This window comes from Eschrichtius robustus, chromosome 19 (genome assembly GCF_028021215.1).
Source record: "Eschrichtius robustus isolate mEscRob2 chromosome 19, mEscRob2.pri, whole genome shotgun sequence".
In the NCBI taxonomy this organism is placed as follows: Eukaryota; Metazoa; Chordata; class Mammalia; order Artiodactyla; family Eschrichtiidae; genus Eschrichtius; species Eschrichtius robustus.
In genome coordinates this window covers 63127240-63151214 of record NC_090842.1, presented here as the reverse complement: position 1 = coordinate 63151214, position 23975 = coordinate 63127240, and the positions used below count along the sequence as shown (strand labels likewise).

Here is a 23975-nt window from a genome sequence, read left to right as displayed (position 1 = left end):
TGGGGGCTGGGGCTCTGACCAGAACGTCCGTGCTGGCCACCGAGCTAAGGGTGAGGTACTCGACGGCGCGCTGCTGCAGCTCCACATCAGCGTTGCGCAGCTGGGAGCCGGCCCGCAGGACACCCTGGATGGTGGCCTTGGTCTCCGGGAAGAGGTTGATGAACTTGATGTAGGTGGACAGCAGCAGGGCCCGGGTGGCCACGCTGCACAGGTGGAACTTGGAGTGCAGCAGGGAGAACTGCACCGGGGGGCTGCAGGGGGCGGAGCCGGGGGTGCGCGTCAGCAGGTGGCCAGCTCCACCACCCTCTCCCAGAAGCCCCCACGAGAGGTGCCGCCTCCCTCAGAGGGACCTTTCCCGGGATCGCAGGCGAACCCCAGGGCCCCAGACCCCTCAGGAGTTTGTGTGCGTTCACCCCCTCACCTGGAGCGAGGGTCCCCAGCAATCAGGTTCCCAAACTCCCCAAGGATGTAGCCGCCAACTTTCACCATGTTCTCATGGCAGGCGGGGGCCTGGAGCGCCTGGGGGGCGGGGACAGCGGTGAGTGGCACCATCCTGACTCAGGAGCGCTCAGCATGTGCCAGGCGCAGCGCTGAGCCCTCGACTCCTATTAACTGCAGAAGCCTCGTGACTCTGCTGTGCGTGGGTTTATAGATGGGGAAAGTGAGGCACAGAGCAGTTAAGTGACTGGCCGGAGCTCACACAGGGAGTAAAACGGGGCAGAATGGGCCCTCTTTGCTGGGGCAGAGGGAGTGAGGAACTGCCGGGACCTGGGGACGGGGGGCTACACGCTAGGCACCCCACGCCCTGCTGACCCTCATACATATGAGCCCGTGGAGGCCCCAGGAGGCCAAGGCCCCTCTGAGGAGGAGGAAGCAGCATGGAGGCCCGGGCCGTCTGGCCCACCGCCCCAGCTGTCCTTGCTCTGCCTTGCCCCTCTGTGGGGGTGAGACGGGGGCGCTGACCTCGAAGACGGTCTTGGCAGCGTAGCCCTGGACGTCGTCACGGTTGGTGACAATCTGTAGCACACGGTACCACACCTCCTCGCTCACGTAGTCGCCCGCGATGCGGATGAGGTTGAGGATGGTGTCCACGTACCAGCTGTAATCCACGGCGTACTTCTCCGCCAGGATGGCCACCTTCAGGACCTGCCAGCCAGGAGGGAGGTCGGGCGTGCGAGTGTGCCCACGGTGGGGAGGCGGGGTGTGGACTCACCCCATCTGGGCTCAGCGCAGCCCGATCTGGAGACCCAGGAGTCTGGGCGTCCTGCCCCTGCCAGGACTCACGATCTCTTCGCGGATGGCGTAGTCGGCCGTCTCCAGGTACCGCAGCATCTCTGACACAATCTGCTTGGCGTTGCTCCGGTCGCACATGGCATAGAGGAGGTCGGCCGCCCGCTGTCGCACGCTGACGTCCCGCTCCGTCTGAGGGAGGAGAGCAGGCAGGGTGTGTTCTAGGCTCCCTCCTGGCATGGCCCGGCCACCCCAGGGCCTCTGACCCCCCGAGCCTCTCTGAGGGAGCAGAGGAGACACAGGCCAGGTCAGTGTGGCCGGGGGCAGGCTCCCAAAGGTCACACCTTGAGGGCATTGATGACGGTGTCAATGTGGGTCTTGACCGCCTCGTGGGAGAACTCGGAGCTGGCCAGTGTGCACATGCTCTCCAGGGCCAGGTAGCGCAGGTTGGTCTCCCGGTGCTGCAGGAACTGGCCCAGCTGGTTACAGGCCCGGACCAAGAGGTTGGGCTCACTGCCGGCAAAAGAGGAAGAGACCGGGGTGGGGGCAGGGAAGACACCCAGATGACATGAGGAGATGGAGGACCGGGCCTCAGCTGATCCAGCTCACATCCGCCTCAGGATCCAGCTCTTAACTCCTGCCCTCTGTCCCAGTCATGACCACTCCCGGGGACCCAGACACCTGGGCATCCAGCCCAAATACAGATATTTGGGAATTCTGCCCCTCAAGAGGGGCCCAGTGCCAATCTGGCAGGGCAGCGTTTCACACTTCCATCATCCTCCTAGCTAGAAGTCACATTCCCAGGCCCCCTCCCCTAGGACCCAGGAACCCAGGCCCCCAGCCCCCTCCTCCCTCAGACCCAGCATCCGGGCCCCAGGCCCCTCCTCCCTCAGGCCCAGGAGTCAGCCCCTGGCCCCCTCCTCTCTCAGACCCAGGAATCCAGGCCCTCAGCCCTCCTTTCCCAGGCCAGGCTCCCTGCCCCCCAGCAGGCAGGCACCTGTCGTAGTGGATGATGAGACTGATGGTCTCGAAGAGGATGGCATTCTTGGCGTTGGAGTGCTGGACCTTCTTGGACTTGGGCGGCTCCTGGGCCTTGTTGAGCACGGTCTCCAGACACTCCACCAGCCGCCCCTTCACGGCCGCGTCCTCTGGGAAACCAGAGGGCACGCCCTGGGCTGAGCTCTCTGCCGGCCCGGCCCGCGTGCCAGGGGCAGGGGCCACGCCATGGCTCCCATCCTCCAGAGGAAGAGTGCGGGCCCTGCAGCTTCAGGCTGGGGCCTCTACTCCCCCAAGTCCTTCCTGGGTCCCCAGGTGACCAGGGGAGGCTGACAGAGGACATGACTCCAGACCTGAGCTCTCGTCCTGCTCTGTTCTAACTCCGCTGGGCCAGAGGCTCCACCCTTGGGAGCCCCTGTTTCCCCTTCCGCAGCACGCATGCACTTTAGGAGTCTCACAGAGCAAAGAAAGCTGCAGGAACCTTCCCCAGAGACACCCCCAAACCCGGCTCTTCCCAAGGAGGGGTCTGAGTGCCTGAGACAGGTGCCACCTAGGAGCTCACACAAACCCCGGGAACTGCCATTCCCTCACCTGTGAGGCAACTCCAAGTGGACAGAACAACTGTCAAGTGTTCTAGCAAAGAATGTTGTACCCAAATCTATCGGGAAATTCACGAGATAGAGAACCAGCTAAAGGACACAGGCAGCGATCAGCCAAATCCAAAACATGGGACACACTGCAACCCAAAACTCTCCCGTTTCTTCAAAAACTGGGAGTGGGGGTGGGACTATTCCAGATGGAAAAAAAAAAATGACAAAGATGTAATCAGTTAATTTGTGGTCCTAGACTGTATTTTTTAAGCCATAAAAATATGCTATGGACAATTAGGGCAGTTTGCTGCCTGGGTAGCTGATGACCCCAAGGTTATTCTAAATCTTCTTAGGTGTGATAAGAGCATTGTGGTTTTGTAGTGTTCTTGATTGTAAGAAACGTTTGCGGAAATATCTTGGGGTCAGGGGGAGTGTTATGATGTCTGCCACTTTTTTTTTTTTAAATAAATTTATTTATTTTATGCATTTATTTTTGGCTGCGTTGGGTCTTTGTTGCTGCACGCGGGCTTTCTCTAGTTGCAGCAAGCGGGGGCTACTCTTCGTTGCAGTGACAGGCTTCTCATTGTGGTGGCTTCTCTTGTTGTGGAGCACGGGCTCTAGGTGCACGGGCTTCAGTAGTTGTGGCATGTGGGCTCAGTAGTGTGGCTCGCGGGCTCTAGAGCGCAGGCTCAGTAGTTGTGGCGCACGGGCTTAGTTGCTCCGCGGCCTGTGGGATCTTCCCAGACCAGGGCTCGAACCCGTGTCCCCTGCTTTGGCAGGAGGATTCTCAACCACTGCGCCACCAGGGAAGTCCCTGCCACTTACTTTCAAGTAATTCAGCAACTGGGTGTCTGAGACAGTGAGGGAACAAGGGAGCAAATCCAGCAAAGTGGTAAAGCTCCGCTGAGTCTGGGTCGGGGGGCATCTGGGTGTGGTCATTTTACTACTGTTGTTCTCCCAAGTTATCCTTATGTCCAAAATTTTTCTTAACCAAAGGTTGCAGTGAAAGCCAGTGTCATGGAATGAAGGGGGAATTCTTCGAGATTAAAAGAGACTTATGGGACTTCCCTGGTGGCACAGTGGCTAGGACTCTGCGCTCCCAATGCAGGGGGCCCGGGTTCGATCCCTGGTCAGGGAACTAGATCCCACACGCATGCCGCAACTAAGAGTTTGCATGCCACACCTAAGGAGCCCACTAGCTGCAACTAAGAAGCCCGCCTGCCGCAACTAGGGAGTCCACGTGCTGCCACTAAGGAGCCCGCCTGCTACAATTAAGACCTGGTGCAACTGAATAAAAACAAACTTACTTGGAAATAAATTGGAGCAGCCCCTCCCTGCCCAGCACTGGGTGGGGGTGGGGTGGGGGAATGGCTGCAGTTCTCACAGGGCAGGGGATCAGAGTTGGTGAGGTGCTTGCCCAGGGCACACCCCAAAATTATGAGGCGGGGCTTCTAGATGCAAGAGGGCTTAGGTTCTAACTATGCCCTTCCTTACAGGATGAGAAAAGAGCCCCAGAGTGGGGACGAGGCTTCCCCAGGGCCTCATGACAAAATTCACCTCTGGCTTTCACCGGCTGGGAGGGGCCTTGGGTGTCACCTACATCATACACTCCATTACAGTGTGTGCGTGTGTGCACGTGCACGCGCACACACACACACACATACGCTCGCACCCAGCTGGCTGTGAAGATTTGGGGCTACACACCAGCTCCCTGGCCCCCAGCAGGTGCTTAGCACCCTGGCTGAATCGAAGGGCACTAGTTTATCAAGCGCCTACTGTGTGCTGAGCACCTCAGCACAGGGTCCCTCAAAACTGCTCTGTGAGGTCAGACAGCCGAGGATACAGAAGCTCAGGGGGAGCCACGGCCCACGTGGTAGAGGGAAAGGGTTTAGAGCATAGATTCGGGAGTCAGGCTCTGCTCTTCCTTTGCTGCCCTGGAAAGGCAATGTCTTCTCTCCAAGCCTCAGTTGCCCGGTGTGTCTATTTCAGGGACAGCTGCCCCTCGCCAGCTCTGCTGGGGGCACCTGGACACCCCGGTGCAGTACCAGCTCACTGCAATACCCTCCGTCCACGCCAGTGGTCATGACCATGAGCAACGAGGGCAAGAAAACCCCTAGCAGAGCTATGCTAACTCCCACTGCATGGCCTGGAATTGCCCCTTGACCTGCTGGGTGACCTTGGGCAAGGCCCTCCCCTCTCCAAGCCCTGGTTTCCTCATCTGTAACAGATGAGATGACAGCCCCGACATTCCAGGGCTGGAGCATTCCAGGGCTGGAGCGTGAGTCTAGTTTTGCAGGGACCCAGGCCCACAGCAGGGGAGTCAACAAACAAGCGATCTGTCCCATTCTCTGTGCTGAGCCGGGAGGACACCCTGCTCTCTGCTGCCCACCCTCCCCCAACCCGTCTCCAACAGCCTCATACAGCATTCTCATCCCGGGGCCTCCCAGCGTGGGCCCTGGGCTCAGCGCTGCCCCCACTGCAGCCTCGGAACAGGGGCTAGAGGCACCAGCCCAGCCTCAGAGGACTCCTGACACAGACCCCCAGCACCCGGCCCCCCTGCCCAGCCATGGGGTCGGAGGCCCCCAGACCCCAGCCCGGGTGGGCTCGGCAGTACCTGGCGGCGGGTAGCACTGCAGCAGCCGCAGGAGCTTCACCGAGAGCCAGGGCGCCGGGACGAAGTAGTAGGTGTAGTCCTGGAGGTCGGTGGAGGCCGAGGAGACGATCTGGGGGCAGAGGAGGCGGGTGAGGCATGGGTGGGGGGACAGGGAGGGGTGGCTGTGACGTGACAGTTTTATGGCGCAGAAACCTGAGGCTCAGGGAGGGTGGTGAGGAAGCCTCGGGCACACAGCGAGTGACGGGCTGGATCTGGGACTGGTCGGTTTTTCCACGTAAAGCTGGCGTTGGGTGGGCAGGAACTCTCGGCCAACCCGATCCCCTTCTGTGAAGGCGACTCCAACTCTGCGCCTCACAATGCCCTGGGCTGCCTTCACTAGCACCTGGACCCCACGGCTCCCTGGAGAGTGCTTCCTTGTGGCCCTCCCCCAACACCCGAAGCTACCCAGGGGCAGGAACTGGGTCTGACCCATTCCTGGGTCCCCGGGCCTACTACGAGGTCAGACACGAGAAGGGATCAGGGAAGAGGTGGGGGAATTAGTAAAAGAGCAGGCAACTTTTTTTCCTCACGGCAAACTCCTACGCCACCTTGAAAACCCCTTCTCCAGGAAGCAAGCCCCATCCTGCTCTGAGCCACCTCCATGACAGTAGGTGCCCCGCCCCCGCTGTCACTGTCTGTGTCTCCCCCACCAAGCCTGGCCCATGAGAGAATTCGGATGCGTGGTGAATGAATGAAAATACGAATGAATAAGCTGGTGTGTTGTTCTCTTTGGTTGAGAACACAGGCCTCTCTTGACCTGCTCAGGAAACATTTATATTTATTCCAAGTCTCAACTCAGGCAAGGATCACCTCCACCAGGAAGCCTTCCCGGACTTCTAGGCTGGGTGAAGTGCCTCCTTTGGGGGGGCCTGCAATGTCCTTGCTACCTCCACGACTGCACACACTGCCCCTTTTATGATAATCTGTGCCTGAGTTGGCCCTGCTGTACATCCCTCCCCTCAACAGGACAGGGAGCTCCTTGAGGGCAGGCTCGGGTCTGACTCATCCGTGTCCCCAAGTGTCAGCCCGCACAGAGCTGGGCCCACAGGAGGCCTCAAGGCATGTTCCCAGGACAGGGGCGAAGGTGGTGAGAGGAGCAGAAAAGGAGGGAAGGAAAAGCAGGAGAAGCAGGAAGAAGAAGGAGAGGGGGGCGAGAGGGAGACAGACAGGAGAGCAACCTCACTTCCTGGGTGCTCATCGTGTGCCCGGCCCTGTGCTCTTTATACAGATTAATTCACAGCAGCTATGCTGTGAGGCAGGCACTGGAATAATCCCCTTTGAACACATGAGGCAAACGAGACCCAGAGGGGTGAAGCCACTTGCCTAGGGCCACACAGCCAGGAAGTGACGGAGCTGGGATGAACCCAGCTCTGAGCCTGAGTCCTTAACCACTGAGCGAGGTGGCCTCTCTGGGACAGTGACGACCAGAGAGGTGCCCAGGGGACAGGGACACCGCAGCTGGCACTGATACCACACCCACCCGGCTCAGGCGAGACACGGCCAGGGAGATGCATGTCTTGAAGTCATCTGGGTTCTTCTTGCAGAGACAGGTGATGAGGCTGACAGCGGCTGTGACCACGCCCTGTAGGGGCAGACGAGTGGCAGGTTAGGGCCCTCGGGGGAGGGTCAGACTGGGGACAAGTGTCCAGGCTGTGGTTCTGAGAGTAGAGGCGCAGGAGCACTTGGGGCTGGGGTGGCCTGAGGGGTGCGCTTGGGTATGTACAGGTGTCCTGGTGGCTGTTTCACGGCTTGGGGACCATGAGGGACTGGAGCACTGGGGGTAGCGACAGAGGTCAGTGTCTCTGTGCTGGTTGGGCAGGCGATGGGGGAATCTCTGGGTGTCGGAAACAGAGGCTGGGATTTTTCTGAGGGGCTGGGTGAGTGATGGGTGTTGGGGACACTGGACAGGATCCCCGGGCATCCAGGTGGGTGTCAGTGACAGAAGTGGGGGGCCCTGGGCATTCAGGTAAGAATCAGGGCAGAGGAGGGGTCCCCAGGCATCCAGGTGGGAAGCAGGGCAGAGGTGGGGGGCCCCAGGCATCAGCTGGCTGCCAAGGGCGGTGGGTCTTGGGGGCAGTGGTCCAGGGTCCCTGGGCACCAGGCAGGGGTCTCACCATGTGCTGGTCGTTGAGCAGGTGCACCACGCGGGCCGTCCACTCGCCCATGGGCACCAGGTCGGGCGAGGCCTTGTAGAGCCGCAGCAGGCACAGGGCCGCACTCTGCTTCACGCTGTCCATGCTGTCCCTGCCGGGACACAATGTGGGGTGGGAGTGGGGGGTCAGCGTGACCACGGCCCTGCACACCTCCCCCCTCCTCTCTCGCTCCTCCCAGGAAGGGTGTCCAACAAGAGGCGGAAAAAGCCCGGCAGACCCAGGAACCCATCTGGCGCTGCCCTCACTGCCCATCGGGCCTCAGTTTCTTCATCTGCAAAATGGGTTGCATCCCAGTAACCTCATGGGGTCATGGGCAGGGCCGAGCAAAATGTCAAGCGTGGCTCTGCACCTTCATTCAGTTACCGTTCACTTATTGAGCGCCTACTGGGAGCCAGGCACTGCTGTCGGCTCTGTGGACAGAGTGGTGGACAAACTGGTCCGAAGTGTGTCCTCACAGGGACTTCCCTGGTTGTCCAGTGGTTAAGAATCCGCCTTCCAATGCAGGGTATATGGGTTCGATCCCTGCTCGGGGAACTAAGATCCCACGCTGCAACTACTGAGCCCACGTGCTCTGGAACCCATGTGTCACAACTAGAGAGAAGCCCTTGCGCCGCAACGAAGAGTCCGCGCACTGCAACGAAAGATCCCGCATACTGCAACTAAGACTTGATGCCGCCAAAATAAATAAATAAATAAATAAATAAATATAATCCACAGAGTATCAGATAAAGTTGTTCTTTCTTTAAAAAAAAAACAAAAACAGTGTGTCCTCACAGAGCTTACATTCTCACCAGGGCAGCCGGCATCCTACAACAGATACTGTCCAGGTTCAGTGCTACAGAGCAAACTAGGGCAGGCACTCCGGGTTTTTGTTTTTGTTTTTTTAACTTTTTATTTTAATTAATTAATTAATTTTTTGGCTGCGTTGGGTCTTCGTTGCTGCGCGCAGGCTTTCTCTAGTTGCGGCGAGCGGGGGCTACTCTTTGTTGCGGTGCACAGGCTTCTCATTGCGGTGGCTTCTTTTCTTGCGGAGCACTGGCTCTAGGTGCGCGGGCTTCGGTAGTTGCAGCACATGGGCTCAGTAGTTGTGGCTCGAGGGCTCCAGAGCTCAGGCTCAGTAGTTGTGGCGCGCGGGCTTAGTTGCTCCGCAGCATGTGGGATCTTCCCAGACCAGGGCTCGAATCCGTGTCCCTTACATTGGCAGGCGGATTCTTAACCACTGCACCACCAGGGAAGTCCCTGGGGATGCTATTTTGGATGAAGGTCTCACTAACAAGGCGCCAGGTTAACAGAAAACTGAGAGAAAAGACTAAAAATCTGCACAGAATGTTCCCAGCAGAGAGAAGAGGCTGTGGAGGCCTCGAGGCAGGCAGGCCTGTGTGTGGAAGGAGCTTGGAGGAGTCTTGTGTGGCTGGAGACAGGACAGAGCGGGGGCTGAGGGCCAGACCATGCGGGGCCTTGCAGGCCACGGCGAGGACTATGCTTTTACCCAGCAGGAGATGGAGCCGCTGCAGGTGACAAGCAGGGAAGCTATGATACTAAGGCGACAGCGGTGAAAGCTACCACCCAGGGCCCTTCCGATCTGCTCGGCCCTGGTACAGGCACTGGCTCATTCATTTTATCTCCACAACAAACTGAGAAAACAGGTACTACTATGGACCACTGTCCCCAGATCTGACTTATGTTTTTAAAAGGTCCCTCTGCTACTGTGTGGAGAAGAGACTGTGGGAGGCTGGGGTGGGGGCGGGAGGTAACAGCAATAGTCCAGGCAGATGACAGGAGATGACAGTGCTTCAGACCCTGCTGCAGCCGTGCAGGTGAGAAGTGGCTCTGTTCTGATACATTTTTACTATGAGGTGGTGGGGACAGAAGAGGGGACAAGGTGACCCTCAAGTTTCTGACCTGAGGGACCTGGCAAGTGGTGAGACCATTTGTTGCGTGGGGACCTGGGGCAAGATGGCGGGTGGGGCGCTGAGTGGGACCCAAGTTTGATACCGAACAGATACGAAATTGACATGCTAACGAGACACCCAGTGGGGCCCTGGACCCATGGGGCTGTGTGGCTTCTGGCAAGTGCCCTTCCCTCTCTGAGCCTCCATAATGTCCTTCATAAAATGGGAACCCTACTCCCCTCTTCAGAGGAGAGGAAGCCTGTCAAACACTGTGGTGGGCTGAATAATGCCCCCCACCCCCGACACGTCCACATCCTAATGTCCAGACCCTGTGAATGTGTTCCCTTACATTCAAAGGGGACTTTGCAGATATGATGAAATCAGGGATCCTGAGATGATCCTGGATTACCCAGGTGAGCCCTAAATGTAATCACAAGGTCCGTAGAAGAGAGAAGGAGGAGGATCAGAGTCAGAGAGATGCAAGGACAGATACAGAGATCAGAGAGAAGATGCTACCCTGCTGATTAAAGATGGAAGGCGCCATGAGCCACGGGATGCAGGCGGCCTCTAGAAGCTGGAAAAGACCTGGAAACAGATTCTCTCCGAGAGCCTCCAGAGGGCACCAGTCCTGCTGACACCTTGATTTCAGCCCAGTGAGCCTCACTGTGGACTTCTGACCTCCAGAACTGTGGGAGAATCAATGTGTGTTTTAAGCCCCTAACTTGTGGTCGTGGGTTACAGTGGCCACAGGAGACTGAACAGGCACTGGGTTAGCACAGAGCCTGGCAGCCAGCAGTGTCCCATCCCAGAGCGCTGAATTCATGGCCCGGTCAGTACCCAGGTCCCAGCATCACAGAGTGTGAAGCGTAACAGTGTTCTAGAAAGCACTCCCCGGTCTCTGGGGTCAGACACGCCTGCTTGTGGGGAGTGATTTGGGGATAAGGCATTGACCCTCTCTGACTGGCAATTTCCTCCTGGGGAAAATGAGGACCCCCACAGACTGGGGGATGAAGAAGTGAACCTCGGTATCGCGGCCTCAAGCACAGAAGGGGTCCTAGGAGTTGTCTCGACCGCCCAGACTGGGCCTTACAGTGACGTTTTCCCAGAAAGGACCCAACAGAAGCACAGGGGAGGGTCCCAGGAAGGGTGGGTGAAACTGCAGGAGTCAAAGGCCAGGTGAAAAGATGTTTTACTGGACGTGCAGGAGAAACATGAATTGCATGGACATGGCAGCTCCGTTTTCTCCCGTCAGCTAGGCAGACTCGTGTGTGTCGGCCAGGTTGGGGAGACGGGAGCCCTCGGATGCCGTGGCCACAGGTAGACACGGACACAGGCCGTCAGAAAAGGAGCTGGGCTGCCCCTGGTCAGGTAGCTTCTGTAAGGGATGCAGACCTAGACCAGCAATTCTGCTCCCAGACACCTGCCCTGGGGAAAGGCACACACACGTGCTCAAGGTCATGGCATAGGAAAGATCATATTAAAACCAGAAACCAGCAGAAGGTCTGCCCACAGCGGAGCTCCATGAATGGTGGTCTTTCCACCATCATCATCATAGCTCACGCCCTATGAGGCTTGCCTCTGGCCCAGGCTCTAAGAGCTTCTACATATTAACACGTTTAATCCTCAGGACAGCCCTCTAAGGAGGTGGATTCTATTATCATCTCCGTGACAGGTAAGGAAACGTCCAGGAGAATCCCAAATAAAAGAATAAGAGTGGGGACTTCCCTGGTGGTCCAGTGGTTGAGAATCCGTCTTCCAATGCAGGGGACGCGGGTTCGATCCCTGGCCAGGGAACTAGGATCCTACATGCCGTGGGGCAACTGGGCCCGCGCAGCAACTACTGAGCCCGTGCACCACAACTAGAGAGAAACCCACGTGCTGCAACGAAAGACCCCGCGTGCCGCAACGATGATCCCGCGTGCTGCAACTAAGACCCAATGCAGCCAAATAAATTAAATAAATAAATAAATATTTTTTAAAAAAAAAGAATAAGAGCGATTGACCAACTTGGTTAAGTTACACAGAGATTGTGATACCTCGTAGGTAAAGTTGAAAGCTACATAATATAGGGGGGCGTGCCTGGGTGTAAAAGGACAAAACGTACATTGGAATAAGCACCACCAGACTCAGGCCACCGGGAGGAAGTCCAGATGGAGAGATGATATGAGGGACCCGAAGGGGAAATTCAACCGCAGCTGTTTTCTTTCTTTCTTTCTTTTTTTGAAACAAGGCGTAATACATTATGACCCAGCAATTTCATGCCCAGGCAGCTCCGCAACAGAACCGAAAACAGAGTTCACACAAATGCGTGCATTATTCATCACAGCCGAAAGGTGGAATCTTGGTGACGAACGGAGAAATAAATTGTGGTCCATCCATACAGTGGAATGTTCTTATTGGCTCATAAAAAAGGAATGAAGCCCTGACACATACTACAACAGGGATGAACCTCAAAAACATTATGCCAGGAGAAAAGCCAGACACAAAGGCTGTATACTGTGTGATTCCATTTATCTGAAATGTCCAGAATAGGCAAATCTTTAGAGACAGAGAGCATATTAGAGATTGCCTGGGGCTGGGGAGAGAGGGTCTGGGGAATGACTGCTGATAGGCACAGGGCTTCTTTTTCGGGTGATGGAAATGTTCTGCAATTAGGTAGTGGGGATGCTTGAACAACACTGCGAATGGCCTAAAGACCACCGAACTGTACACTTCAAAGTGCTTAAAATGGTGAGCTTTATGTTATGTGAATTTTACCTCAAATTAAAAAAAAAAAAAAACTACCTAAAAAAACAGTAACCCAGAGTTCCCTGGTGGCCTAGTGGTTAGGATTCTGGGCTTTCACTGCCATGGCCCAGGTTCAGTCCCCAGCCAGGGAATATCCACAAGCCACGCGGTGCAGCCCAAACCAGAACAAAACAAAACAAAAAACCAAAACCATAAAAACAGTTCCTCTGTGCCCCAGTCACTGTCAAGGTCAAGTTTCCAGTGCTGAGAGCCCAGCCTATAGTCAGACAAGCCCAGTGTGGCCTGTGACTTTGGCAGGGCGGGGACCCTTGTGTGAAACGGGGATATCACCTGTGCTCATATATGTTTATCACACTGGCTTCTTTCTCAGCTCTCAGAGGTGCCAAGTTCTCCCCAATCAGGGTGACTGGCCACCTGACTCACCCAAGCCAATGCCAGCTGCCTGTCCTGATCTTTTTTTTTTTTTAAAAGAGATTGGAGTTTGTTTATTTATTTATTTATTTATGGCTGTGTTGGGTCTTCGTTTCTGTGCGAGGGCTTTCTCTAGTTGCGGCAAGTGGGGGCCACTCTTCATCGCGGTGCGCGGGCCTCTCACTATCGCGGCCTCTCTTGTTGCGGAGCACAGGCTCCAGACGCGCAGGCTCAGTAATTATGGCGCACGGGCCTAGTTGTTCCGCGGCATGTGGGATCCTCCCAGACCAGGGCTCGAACCCGTGTCTCCTGCATTGGCAGGCAGACTCTCAACCACTGCGCCACCAGGGAAGCCCGCCTGTCCTGATCTTAAAGAAACTGTCAGCAGCATTCACCATGGCTGACCACTCCCTCCTCCATGAAAGTTTCTTCTCCAAGCTCCGAGCCACAGCCCATTCTGCATTTTCCTCCCTCTCCCTGGCCAGACTTCCACACGCTGGATCACCCCAGCCCTCAGCCTTTGGTCTCTTCTCTTCTCTGGTCACATCCTGCCTGAGGGACCTCATCCGGCTGTGGCTTTAATTACCATCCACCCGGCGCTGTCCCATCTGGTGGCCTCCAGCGACACAAAGCTACCGAGCACTTGAATGGAGTGAGTCCAGACTGAGATGCCATGTGTGTAAATTACACAGTGGTTTCAAAGACTTAACGCAAAAATATTGGATAATGTGTATGTTGATCCAATGTCAAAATGATTCTGGATGGATCAGGTGAGATTAAAATATTAAAATTAGATGGGGAGGGCTTCCCTGGTGGCGCAGTGGTTGAGAATCTGCCTGCCAATGCAGGGCACACGGGTTCGAGCCCTGGTCTGGGAAGATCCCACATGCCGCGGAGCAACTGGGCCCGTGAGCCACAACTACTGAGCCTGCGCGTCTGGAGCCTGTGCTCCGCAACAAGAGAGGCCGCGATGGTGAGAGGCCCGCGCACCGCGATGAAGAGTGGCTCCCGCTTGCCGCAACTAGAGAAAGCCCTCGCACAGAAACGAAGACCCAACACAGCCAAAAATTAATTAATTAATTAATTAATTAAAAAAAAAAAAAATTAGATGGGAAATTCCCCTGGCAGTCCAGTGGTTAGGACCCTGAGCTTCCACTGCAGGGGGCACAGGTTCGATGCCTGGTGGGGAAACTAAGATCCTGCGTGCCGCACGGTGCAACCAAAAATTAAAAAAAAAAAAAATAAAGAAATTAGTTTTACTTTTTTAAAAAAAATTAATCAATTTATTTATTTTTGGCTGCACTGGGTCTTCATCGCTGCACGCGGGCTTTTCTCTGGTTGCGTTGAGCGGGGGCTGTTCTCTGTTGTGGTGGGCGGGCTTCTCATTGCGGTGGCTTCTCTCGTTGCGGAGCACGGGCTCTAGGCGTGCAGACTTCAGTAGTTGTGACGCACAGGCTCAGTAGTTGTGGCTCACGGGCTCTAGAGCACGGGCTCAGTAGTTGTGGTGCACGGGGTTAGCTGCTCTGCAGCGTGTGGGATCTTCCCGGACCAGGGCTCGAATCCGTGTCCCCTGCATTGGCAGGCGGATTCTTAACCACTGCACCACCAGGGAAGTTCCTACTTATTTGTTTTTACTTTGTCTACTAGGCATCTCAGATTCAACATGGCCAAACCCAACTCTGGATCCTCCCCCTCCTTCACTTGGTTCTCCCCCACTCCCTCCTTCATCATTCATCCACCTGTTCAACATCACTCCTCTCTCTCTCTTACACCATATACAATCAGTACTGTGGTCTTTCCTTCCAAAACATACAGCTCTAGTAACTATTTTTTGCAACAACCTTGGTCCCAGCCACCGTCAGCTCTGCCCAGGACGGCAAGAGACATCTCAATGGTCTCCCTGCTACCATGCTTGGCGCCCCCGACAGTCTCTAGGCTACTTGAATCTAAGGATCATGTTCTTTCATTGGTTCTGATATATTCTTAGCTATAATCTGTTCAAACACTGCATCTGTTACGATTCTCTCCCTTCTCTCTTTCTAGAACTCTAAACAGTGTTGTTAGATTTTATCTCCCTTGACTCTTAACCTCTCTTTTAAATTTTTCCATCTCTTTGTTTCTCTGGGCTGCATTCTGATTAATTTCTCCAGTTCTTCTGCCTATTTACAATCCTTGCTTTGGTTCTGTCTACTCTGCTGCTAAACTAGACCACTTAATTTTTTTTTTTAATTTAAATGTTGTCCATTTCTTTTTAAACAATGCTTACACTTCATTCCATTTTTAAATTGTTCTCTTTTTTCTTGAAACATATTAAGCATACTCATCTTACATTCTGTATGAAAACTCCAATCCAATTGTTATTTTCCATTTTCTTTCTGCTGGTTCTCCCTCATGGTGCCTTGCGTCTTGTGTCTAGTGATTTTCGACTGTGAGCTACTCATGTAACTTGGAGCTTCATCTGTGGAAATCATTGAGGCCTATGATGAAAGTGGGTTTCTCCCAAAAAGACTTGTTTGCTTCTGTCAGGCACTGGGGTACTAGCAGTTTGTGTCACTTAAGCTAAAGTTTGGCTTAAGGTTCTACGGATGACCCAGGAAGGGGAAAATCGGACTGAACACCAGTGTGTGGGCTGTTCCATGCCAAAGTTCAAAAAGGATAATTTTGCTTATAGACCCTAAGGGGATTTATTTCTAGGTCACCCTCACTTTGAAGTGTGGCCTCTGGAGCCCCTGCTTGAACCAGCTTGTCTTCTGTTCCCAGAGGCTACAGGGCCCCAAAACCAATACCTAAGTTCATCCAGGTCAGCAAATGCCCTAAGCAAAATCCAGCTTAGGCACTCTGCTCATCTCCCTGGGTGTCAGGCTCCTCTTGGCTTGTGGCCTGTGTGCCTCCTTATTTTCTTGCTAGCTCATGAATACATTGAAAAATATTTCCTTTCCTCTTTTAACCCACATTGATAACTGGGTTTTGGGGAGACCCTCAGGCAGGAATCTAGCCCACAAGCTGCCAGAAATACAAGTCCTACTTTCTCCCACACCAGGTTGAGTGATCTTTTAAAAATACAGGGGCTTCATAAATAAATAAATAAATAAATAAAAAATAAAGTAGCCGGAAAAAAAAAAAAAATACAGGGGCTTCCCTGGTGGCACAGTGGTTAAGAACCCGCCTGCCAATGCAGGGGACATGGGTTAGAGCCCTGGTCCAGGAAGATCCCACATACTGCAGAGCAACTATAAGCCCGTGCGCCACAACTACTGAGCCTGCACTTTAGAGCCCGCGAGCCACAACTCTGAGCCCACGTGCCTAGAGCCCATGCTCTGCCATAAGAGAAGCCACAACAATGAGAAGCCCGAGCCCTGCAATGAAGGGTAGTCCCTGCTCGCTGCAGCTAGAGAAAGCCCATGTGCAGCAACAAAAACCCAACGCAGCCAAAAATAAAAAATAAATAAATAAATAAATAATAAATAAATAAAATAAAATAAAATAACAAAGCCAAGCATGTCATTTACCTGCTCAAAACACACCTATTGCCTCCCAATTTCAATTAGAATAAATCCATATTCCCCCTATTCTCTCACTTGTTCACCACAGTCAAGCCAGAGACACTATCTCTTGGTTCCTTGAATGTACAAAGCTCACGCCTACCTCAGGGCCTTTGCACTTGCTGCTCCTTTTAGTTGGAGCACTACTCCAACCTTTTTTTTTAAAACATCTTTACTGGAGTATAATTGCTCTACATTGTTGTGTTAGTTGCTGCTGTATAACAAAGTGAACCAGATATACGTATACCTATATCCCTATATCCCCTCCCTCTTGCGTCTCCCTCCCACCCTCCCTATCCCACCCTTCTAGGTGGTCACAAAGCACCGAGCTGATCTCCCTGTGCTATGCGGCTGCTTCCCACTAGCTATCTATTTTACATTTGGTAGTGTATATATGTCAATGTCACTCTCTCACTTCGTCCCAGCTTACCCTTCCCCCTCCCCGTGTCCTCAAGTCCATTCTCTGCGTCTGCGTCTTTATTCCTGTCCCGTCCCTAGGTTCTTCAGAACCATTTTTTTTTTTTTAGATTCCATATATATGTGTTAGCATATGGTATTTGTTTTTCTCTTTCTGACTTACTTCACTCTGTAGGACAGACTCTAAGTCCATCCACCTCACTACAAATAACTCAGTTTCGTTTCTTTTTATGGCTGAGTAATATTCCATTCTATATATGTGCCACATGTTCTTTATCCATTCATCTGTCGATGGACACTTAGGTTGCTTCCATATCCTGGCTATTGTAAATAGTGCTGCAGTGAACATTGTGGTACATGACTCTTTTTGAATTATGGTTTTCTGGGCATAGGGTATATGCCCAGTAGTGGGATTGCTGGGTCATATGGTAGTTTTATTTTTAGTTTTTTAAGGAACCGCCATACTGTTCTCCATAGTGGCTGTATCAATTTACATTCCCACCAACAGTGCAAGAGGGTTCCCTTTTCTCCACACCCTCTTCAGCACTTATTGTTTGTAGATTTTTTGGTGATGGCCATTCTGACCGGTGTGAGGTGATACCTTCCAACATTTCTGAATGACTGTCTTCTCCTCATCATTCCAGTCTCAAATTACATGTCACCTTTCGCAGAGACCCTCCCTGATGAGTCTGACTTAAGTAGCCTTCCCCACCATCTCTGCTGCCCCCCACTGCCCTGTTTTGTTTTCTTCAGAGGAATCGTCACTATCCGAACTCAACTCACTTCTTTGCCTATGTGTTTGCTCTTTGGATTCCCCCCGAGATGTAAGCTCCCCGAGGATGGGCATGACTGTCTCCGCTGCTCCCTCCTGCCTTCCCAAGCCCGGAACAGTGCCCGGCACATTGCAGGTGCTCAAGAAGTGTTTGCTGAACAACCTCCTGCTTCAGAAAGATCACACAGGCTGATCCACCACCCTTCACGCCTTTCCCTTTTCCACAGCCAACTCCTCCTCCTCACCCAGGTCTCAGCCTGATCCCACTTCCTCTGAGAAGCCCTCCCTGATCCCCCAGGCTAGGTCAGGCATGCCTACTATGTGCCCTATGGGCTTCTGCACCCCACAGCATGGTTCTGAGAGGAAATATATGTTTCATCCTGAAATTATTCAATCGATGCTTATCCCCCACGCTAGACCGTGAACGCTGGGAGGAGGAAGACCATGTCCATTTCTGGTCATGGCTACGTCCCCAGCAACCAGCATGGCGCCTCGCACATATATGCTCAATAGACGTTTGTTGAATGAATGAATGGAGAAGAGGCAGAAGTTCTGGAGGGCTGTCACCGACATAACTTAAGGTTATCACCTCTTCTTTACTAGATGTTAAAGGTCAATCAGATAGACATCCCACTGGCTTTGCTGGGGAGCTGCCTTACACGGTCGAGTCACTTTGGTGAGATGACGAGAGACAACCATGGGGCTGCCACTGGAATCACGGCGGTGCCAAGCCTGGCTGCGAGACCTTGGGCAGGTGACAGAGCCTCTCTGACCCTCAAACTGGGTTGGGTCTTGTCTACCCCATCCCCCCACCTGGGTCCCCAATGCCTCACCCAGCCACCAAGATGCGAGGGATGTCAGCGGCAAAGGCCTCGCCCATCTCACGGCTGCCCACATTGGCGATGCAGTGCAGGGCCAGGCACATGAAGGTGGGGTTGCGGCTGGCCAGGTCGTTCTTGATGGCGTTGTTGATGAGCCGGATCAGCTCCGAGTTGGAGTTCACCAGCACCGAGATGAACAGGTAACCCTGGGTTGGGGAGGGAGGTGGGGGGCTTGGAGCCTTGTGGCTAACTGGCCCTAGACCCCAACCCTCAATCCTGGAGTCTGCACTTCCGGCCCCTCCTCCCTCAGACCCAGGAGTCCAGACCCCTGGCCCCTCCCCCCTCAGACCCAGGATCCAGACCCCCCGCCCCTCCCGCCTCAGACCCAGGGGTCCAGGCCCCCAGCCCCTCCCCCCTCAGACCCAGGATCCAGACCCCCGGCCCCTCCCCCCTCAGACTCACTATCTGCTTCTCCGTGTACTTGTTGGAGCTCAGCAGGTTCACGGCCTCCATGTGCCCAAAGTCGATGTCATGGCCGAGCAGGAAAATGAAGAGCAGTTTACACACATACTTTTTCTTGCTGTAGCCGTCCAAGGCTTTGTCCCCTGGGGCCAGAGGAAGGAAGAAAGGGGAGGCAAAAATGAGGAAGGATCATACCTACAAGTCCCAGGTATCCCAGCCCCAGCACACAGCCCGCTCCTCCCACAGACCCAGGAGCCTGGGCCCCCAGCATACCCTTGAACTTGGAGCGGATGTTGGCCAGTTCCTTGTTGATTCTCTTAATCTCCGCCTCCTTGCTCTTACCTGGAAGGGAGAAGGCAGGACAGGTCAGGAGGGTCCCAGAGAGTTGAGCTGCCTGCCCTCACTTTCCTGGGCAAGGTCCCTCCCGGCTGGAAGGGCAGAGTCTCCCCAGCCTGGGGCTCCAGGCCCAGGGGGCTGAGGCAAGGCCTGGGCCCTGTCTCTAGCTGGGAGCTTCCGGGAGGTGGGAACCTCGGCTCTTTGGTCCCCACCACCCAGAGGAGAAGCCCAGCACACACTGTGGGGTGCTCCCTGCCTCCCTCCCTCCTCCAGCCCACCCATGGCTCCGGTTACCACTGCACCAGCCCCCAGCTGAAATACGCCCCTGGCAGGAAATATGTAATGAATGAATGAATGAAGAGATCGGCTGCCTTCGAGCTGGCCCCCTGTACCCTCACCCTGACCACACCCCCAGAGCTCAGTGTCTCCTGAAAACTGCTCGGCCCGCACCTTCCCAATTCTAGCCAGTTGCCAGGCGTTGGGTCCTGAGCTCCCGGATCCCCACCTCTGCCCCACCCCCACCCCATCCCTGCTCACAACCTGCAGTTCTCTCCATCCACCCGCCTCCAGCCTGGCCCACAGACCCACTTCCTCCCTCTCCCCTACACGTCTGTCTGTGACATCCCTGCACTTCTGACAAGATCCACCCAGGGAGGACTCGAGAGGGCCTTCCGGGGTCCCACAGGCCAGGTCCCACGCTTCCTCTGTGCTCCCGGATGCCCAGGTGTCCCCATCAGAGCGAGATCCAACTAGATGGTGATCGGGTCTCGGCCGCCCTCACCACTGGCTATGTCCCTCCTCACGCCCCCCAGTTCGAGCCAGACTTCACCATCTCTCCCTTGACAGGCTCCACTGTTCACACAGCTCCTCCAAACAGAAACCTGGGTGTGCTCACCCCGTCACTCAAGCCGTCGCCATGTCCTCTTGGCTCGACCTTCAGAACATGTAACCACACACCTCCACCACGACCCCCTCATCCAGACCCCATGCCCGCCCACCCAGATCACTGTGGCGGCCTCCTTCCTGGCATCCCTGCTTCCCACTGGGGGGATTCCACCCCGTGGCTACCAAGCCCTCTGGCCCTGCCCTGGCCACCCCACCAGTGTCACCCCTCACCATCTTGCTGTGTGTCCCCACCTCGCAGGCCTCCGTCAGTTCCAGGGACAACTCACACTCCTTCCCACCTCCAGGGCCTTTGCACATGCTGTGCCCTCCACCTGCCCATCTATCCAGTTATCTTCTCATCACTTGGGTCTCAGCTCTTGTCACCTCCTCCAAGAGGCCTTTCTTGGCCAGTTCTCTATTTATTTATTATTATTATTTTTTGGCCGTGCCGCACAGCTTGCGGGATCTTAGTTCCCCAACCAGATATCAAACCAGGGGCCCTGGCAGTGGAAGTGCGGAGTCCTAACCACTGGACTGCCAGGAAATTCCCTCTTGGCCAGTTCTTTAAAGTCAATGCCTTCTTCTTCTCTTTCCATCATTTAAAAAAAATGTCCTGGGACTTACCCGGTGGTCCAGCGGTTAAGACTCCGGGCTCCCAGGCTTCCCTGGTGGCACAGTGGTTAAGAATCCGCCTGCCAATGCAGGGGACATGGGTTCGATCCCTGGTCCAGGAAGATCCCACATGCTGCGGAGCAACTAAGCCCGTGTGCCGCAACTACTGAGCCTGTGCTCTAGAGCCTGCGAGCCACAACTACTGAGCCCGAGTGCCTAGAGCCCGTGCTCCACAACAAGAGAGGCCACTGCCATGAGAAGCTCCCGCTCACCACAACTAGAGAAAGCCCACGCACAGAAACGAAGACCACAATGCAGCCAAAACTAAAATAAATAAAATAAATTTCTAAAACATAAATTAAAAAAGAAAAAGAAAAAAAAGACTCCGTGCTCCCAATGCAGGGCGCCCGGGTTTGATCCCTTGTAAGGGAACTAGACCCTGCATGCCACAACTAAAGACCCAGTGCAGCCAAATAAATAAATATTAAAAAAAAAAAAAAAGTCTTCCCTGGCTCATTTCATACCATGTAACTATTTTATTTATCTTTACTGTCAAACCTCGGCTCCCTCTTCAGATTATAAGCATCACAGGGGAGCTTGTAGAACGGTGCCCAGCATACAGCAGGTGCTTAACAAATGTCTGGTCACCTGAATGGTGGAGCCTGCTCTGACCCATGGCTGTGTCATCCTCATGTGGCCAGGCAACTGGGAGGTTCAAATGAATGAATGAATGAAGGAGAAAGCGAGGGTATGTGCTCTCTTTCTCTTTAGAAATCCTGCCTCACCACCTACTCCCAACTTCCGGGGAAGCTCCCATAAGCCTCACTTTAGCTATCACCTCCTCCAGGAAGCCCCTTCTGATTAGCACCTCCTGATCAGTTCCAAATAGACGCTAGAGCTGCCGTGTCCTGGCAGCCATCAGCCAGGTGGTTCTCAAGCACCTAAAACGTGGCTGTTCCCAACTGAGATGGGCAGTAAGTGGCAAAGACACACGGGATTTAGATTGTGTGTTGAAAAAAAAAAAAGAAATGTAGGGACTTCCCTGGTGGCACAGTGGTTAAGACTTTGTGCTCCCAATGCAGGGGGCCCGGGTTCAATCCCTGGTCAGGGAACTAGATCCCACATGCACGCCACAACTGTGGAGCCTACCTGCTGCAAATAAGACCCGGCACAACCAAATTAATTAATTTTAAAAAAGAAATGTAAACTATCTCATTACAAAGTTAAAAATATAATTAATTGTTTAAAAATTTTTTAATCAAAAAAATTTTTAAATATTGAATACATGTTGAAATGAGAATATTTAGTTGCCTGCATGCCACAACTAAAAAGATCCCATGTGCCACAACTAAGACTTGGGGCAGCCAAAATAAATAAAATAATTAATAAATAAATAAATAAATAAATATTAAAAACATAATATTGGGGGTGTATCGGATTATACAAATATATTATTAAAATTAATTTGGTCCATTCCGTTCTACTTTCTACTAACAAAAAAGTGGTTCCTGAAGAAGTTAAAAACCACACTTGCGGCTTGCACTCTGGGTAGCGCTGCTCTTGGGCCTTTCCTGGGCTCCCACACTGCCCGGGTCACCTCTCTCAGTGCTGCTGTGCGTGTCTGGGTCTCCTGCTGTCCCCAGACCACACCAGAGCCCCCTGAGGGTAGGGCCGGCGTCTGCCACTTTTCTGGGTAGTGACTCCACTTTCCACAGGCTTACTGAGTGCCTGAGCTCAGGAAAGGCATGAAAATGTGAAAAAAAAAAAAAAGGGTCTGAAGAGGTACAGTGACCCACTCCCAGGCCTCAGGGAGGGTGGGAGGTCTCTGGGACCCAGGCGATGAAGGGCCAGTACCTCAGTGATGAGGCTGAATTGGCCTCTGTGGCCCAGAGGCCATCTGATGCTTCATTTATTAATTACACGTTTCCTAAGCCCTGTGGGCCAGGCCTGAGTGGGGCGACGCTGGGCACCCAGGACCCACGCAGATCTGGCACTTTTGATCCTCCCCCAGGGACTCCTGGCTTGGTGGGGCACAGGCAGCGGGGCCCTGTCCCCACACCTGAGCGAGATGGGCGCGATTGGAGGTCACCCAGACACCCCCGGGGGCCTTGCTGGTGGCTGCCAAGAATAGGGGACATTTGAGGAGGACCGTGAAAGATGAGGAGGGTTCAGGAGCAGTTCACCAGCGAGAACTAAGCCAGAACTATGTCACACTGTTGAGGTGTGCCCACCGGAGGGTGGCCAGGGGGTCAGGACAGCGCCTCCCTCTGGGGGCAGGGCAGGGGCAGTGACCAGCATGGAAGCTCCGCAAAACTGGTGCGCATGTTCTGTTCTCCTCCTAACCTGAGGATGACCACACAATTGCTCTAATCAGTTGCCTTAAAGCTATTCTGCAGGGACGAGAAAAAAAAACCAAACAGCTTTTATAAATGGACCATATAGCACACAGCGGCTGCCTAACTTTTACCACAGATAGACGGATATCTGAATGGCAATTAAATTACTGAGCCTCTCTGGCCTTCGTTTACCTCTATTAAAAGCTTCAAGAAGCAGGCAAAACTAACTGACGGTGTTGGATGACTGAGCAGTGGGGAGGGGGGTGCCAGGGAGCTAGGGATGTTGTTTCTGCCCCTGTGGGCCAGTTAGGCAGCTGTGTTCAGTCGGGGAAAATTCATCAGATTTTGATGACGAATTCATCAAAATTCATCACTTCTGATCTGTGAGCTTTTTTTATAGATATACTATATATGTATATGTGAATATACAAGTTAATACATTTTTATAGTGAAGTATATCAATGATGTAGAAGAGAATATAAAACAGATATGGACAACTTAAAGAATATGCAGGAATTCCCTGGCGGTTCAGTGGTTAGGACTCGGCACTTTGGCTCTGGTTCGATCCCTGGTGGCAGAACTAAGATCCTGCAAGCCGCGCGGTGTGGCCAACAAAAAAAAATTCAAAGATAAAATAAGCACATGACAGAGAATACGTAAAAGAAAAATAATGGCCATAGTTCATAAATTTTGGCTAATTGGAAGTGTTCTTCAATACACCTCTTTATAGCTAAATGATAACACGTATGTAATTTTTTTTTAGAATAAAGTCCTGGAAATAGAGTTCTTAGAGCAACGAGTATGCCCATTTTCAAATTTTTCTGATATATGAAGGCAAATGGCTCTCCCATAATGAACCAGTTTATATCCCACCATCATGGTATGAGAATCTGTTTCCTAATAAAAGAATTTATGATAGTCGGCTGAGTGAATTATCCAGTAATTTATTTAATTATTATGCTATAGTTGGACGTTTCGCTCACTTAATAAAAAAATATTATTAGTGCCTGCTATGTGTAAAACTTAAAAATAAATTTTTAGGGCTTCCCTGGTGGTGCAGTGGTTAAGAATCTGCCTGCCAATGCAGGGGACACAGGGTTCGAGTCCTGGTCTGGGAAG

The 23975-nt window shown here is 53.4% G+C and overlaps 1 protein-coding gene across 1 annotated transcript in view; it reads right to left on the bottom strand.

The window, feature by feature from the left end:
* Positions 1 to 23975, bottom strand: part of AP2A1 (adaptor related protein complex 2 subunit alpha 1) — a 37410-nt gene that overhangs the window by 4562 nt on the left and 8873 nt on the right. Inside the window, exons 2-13 of the mRNA XM_068529216.1 lie at positions 18961 to 19029; positions 18688 to 18830; positions 18238 to 18431; positions 7584 to 7713; positions 6950 to 7051; positions 5431 to 5539; positions 2228 to 2378; positions 1575 to 1743; positions 1285 to 1422; positions 964 to 1146; positions 422 to 519; positions 20 to 251 (exon numbers count right to left, since the gene is read on the bottom strand). Of these exons, the coding sequence (XP_068385317.1) occupies positions 20 to 251; positions 422 to 519; positions 964 to 1146; positions 1285 to 1422; positions 1575 to 1743; positions 2228 to 2378; positions 5431 to 5539; positions 6950 to 7051; positions 7584 to 7713; positions 18238 to 18431; positions 18688 to 18830; positions 18961 to 19029 (1718 nt within the window). The remainder of the gene's footprint in view (positions 1 to 19; positions 252 to 421; positions 520 to 963; positions 1147 to 1284; positions 1423 to 1574; positions 1744 to 2227; positions 2379 to 5430; positions 5540 to 6949; positions 7052 to 7583; positions 7714 to 18237; positions 18432 to 18687; positions 18831 to 18960; positions 19030 to 23975) is intronic.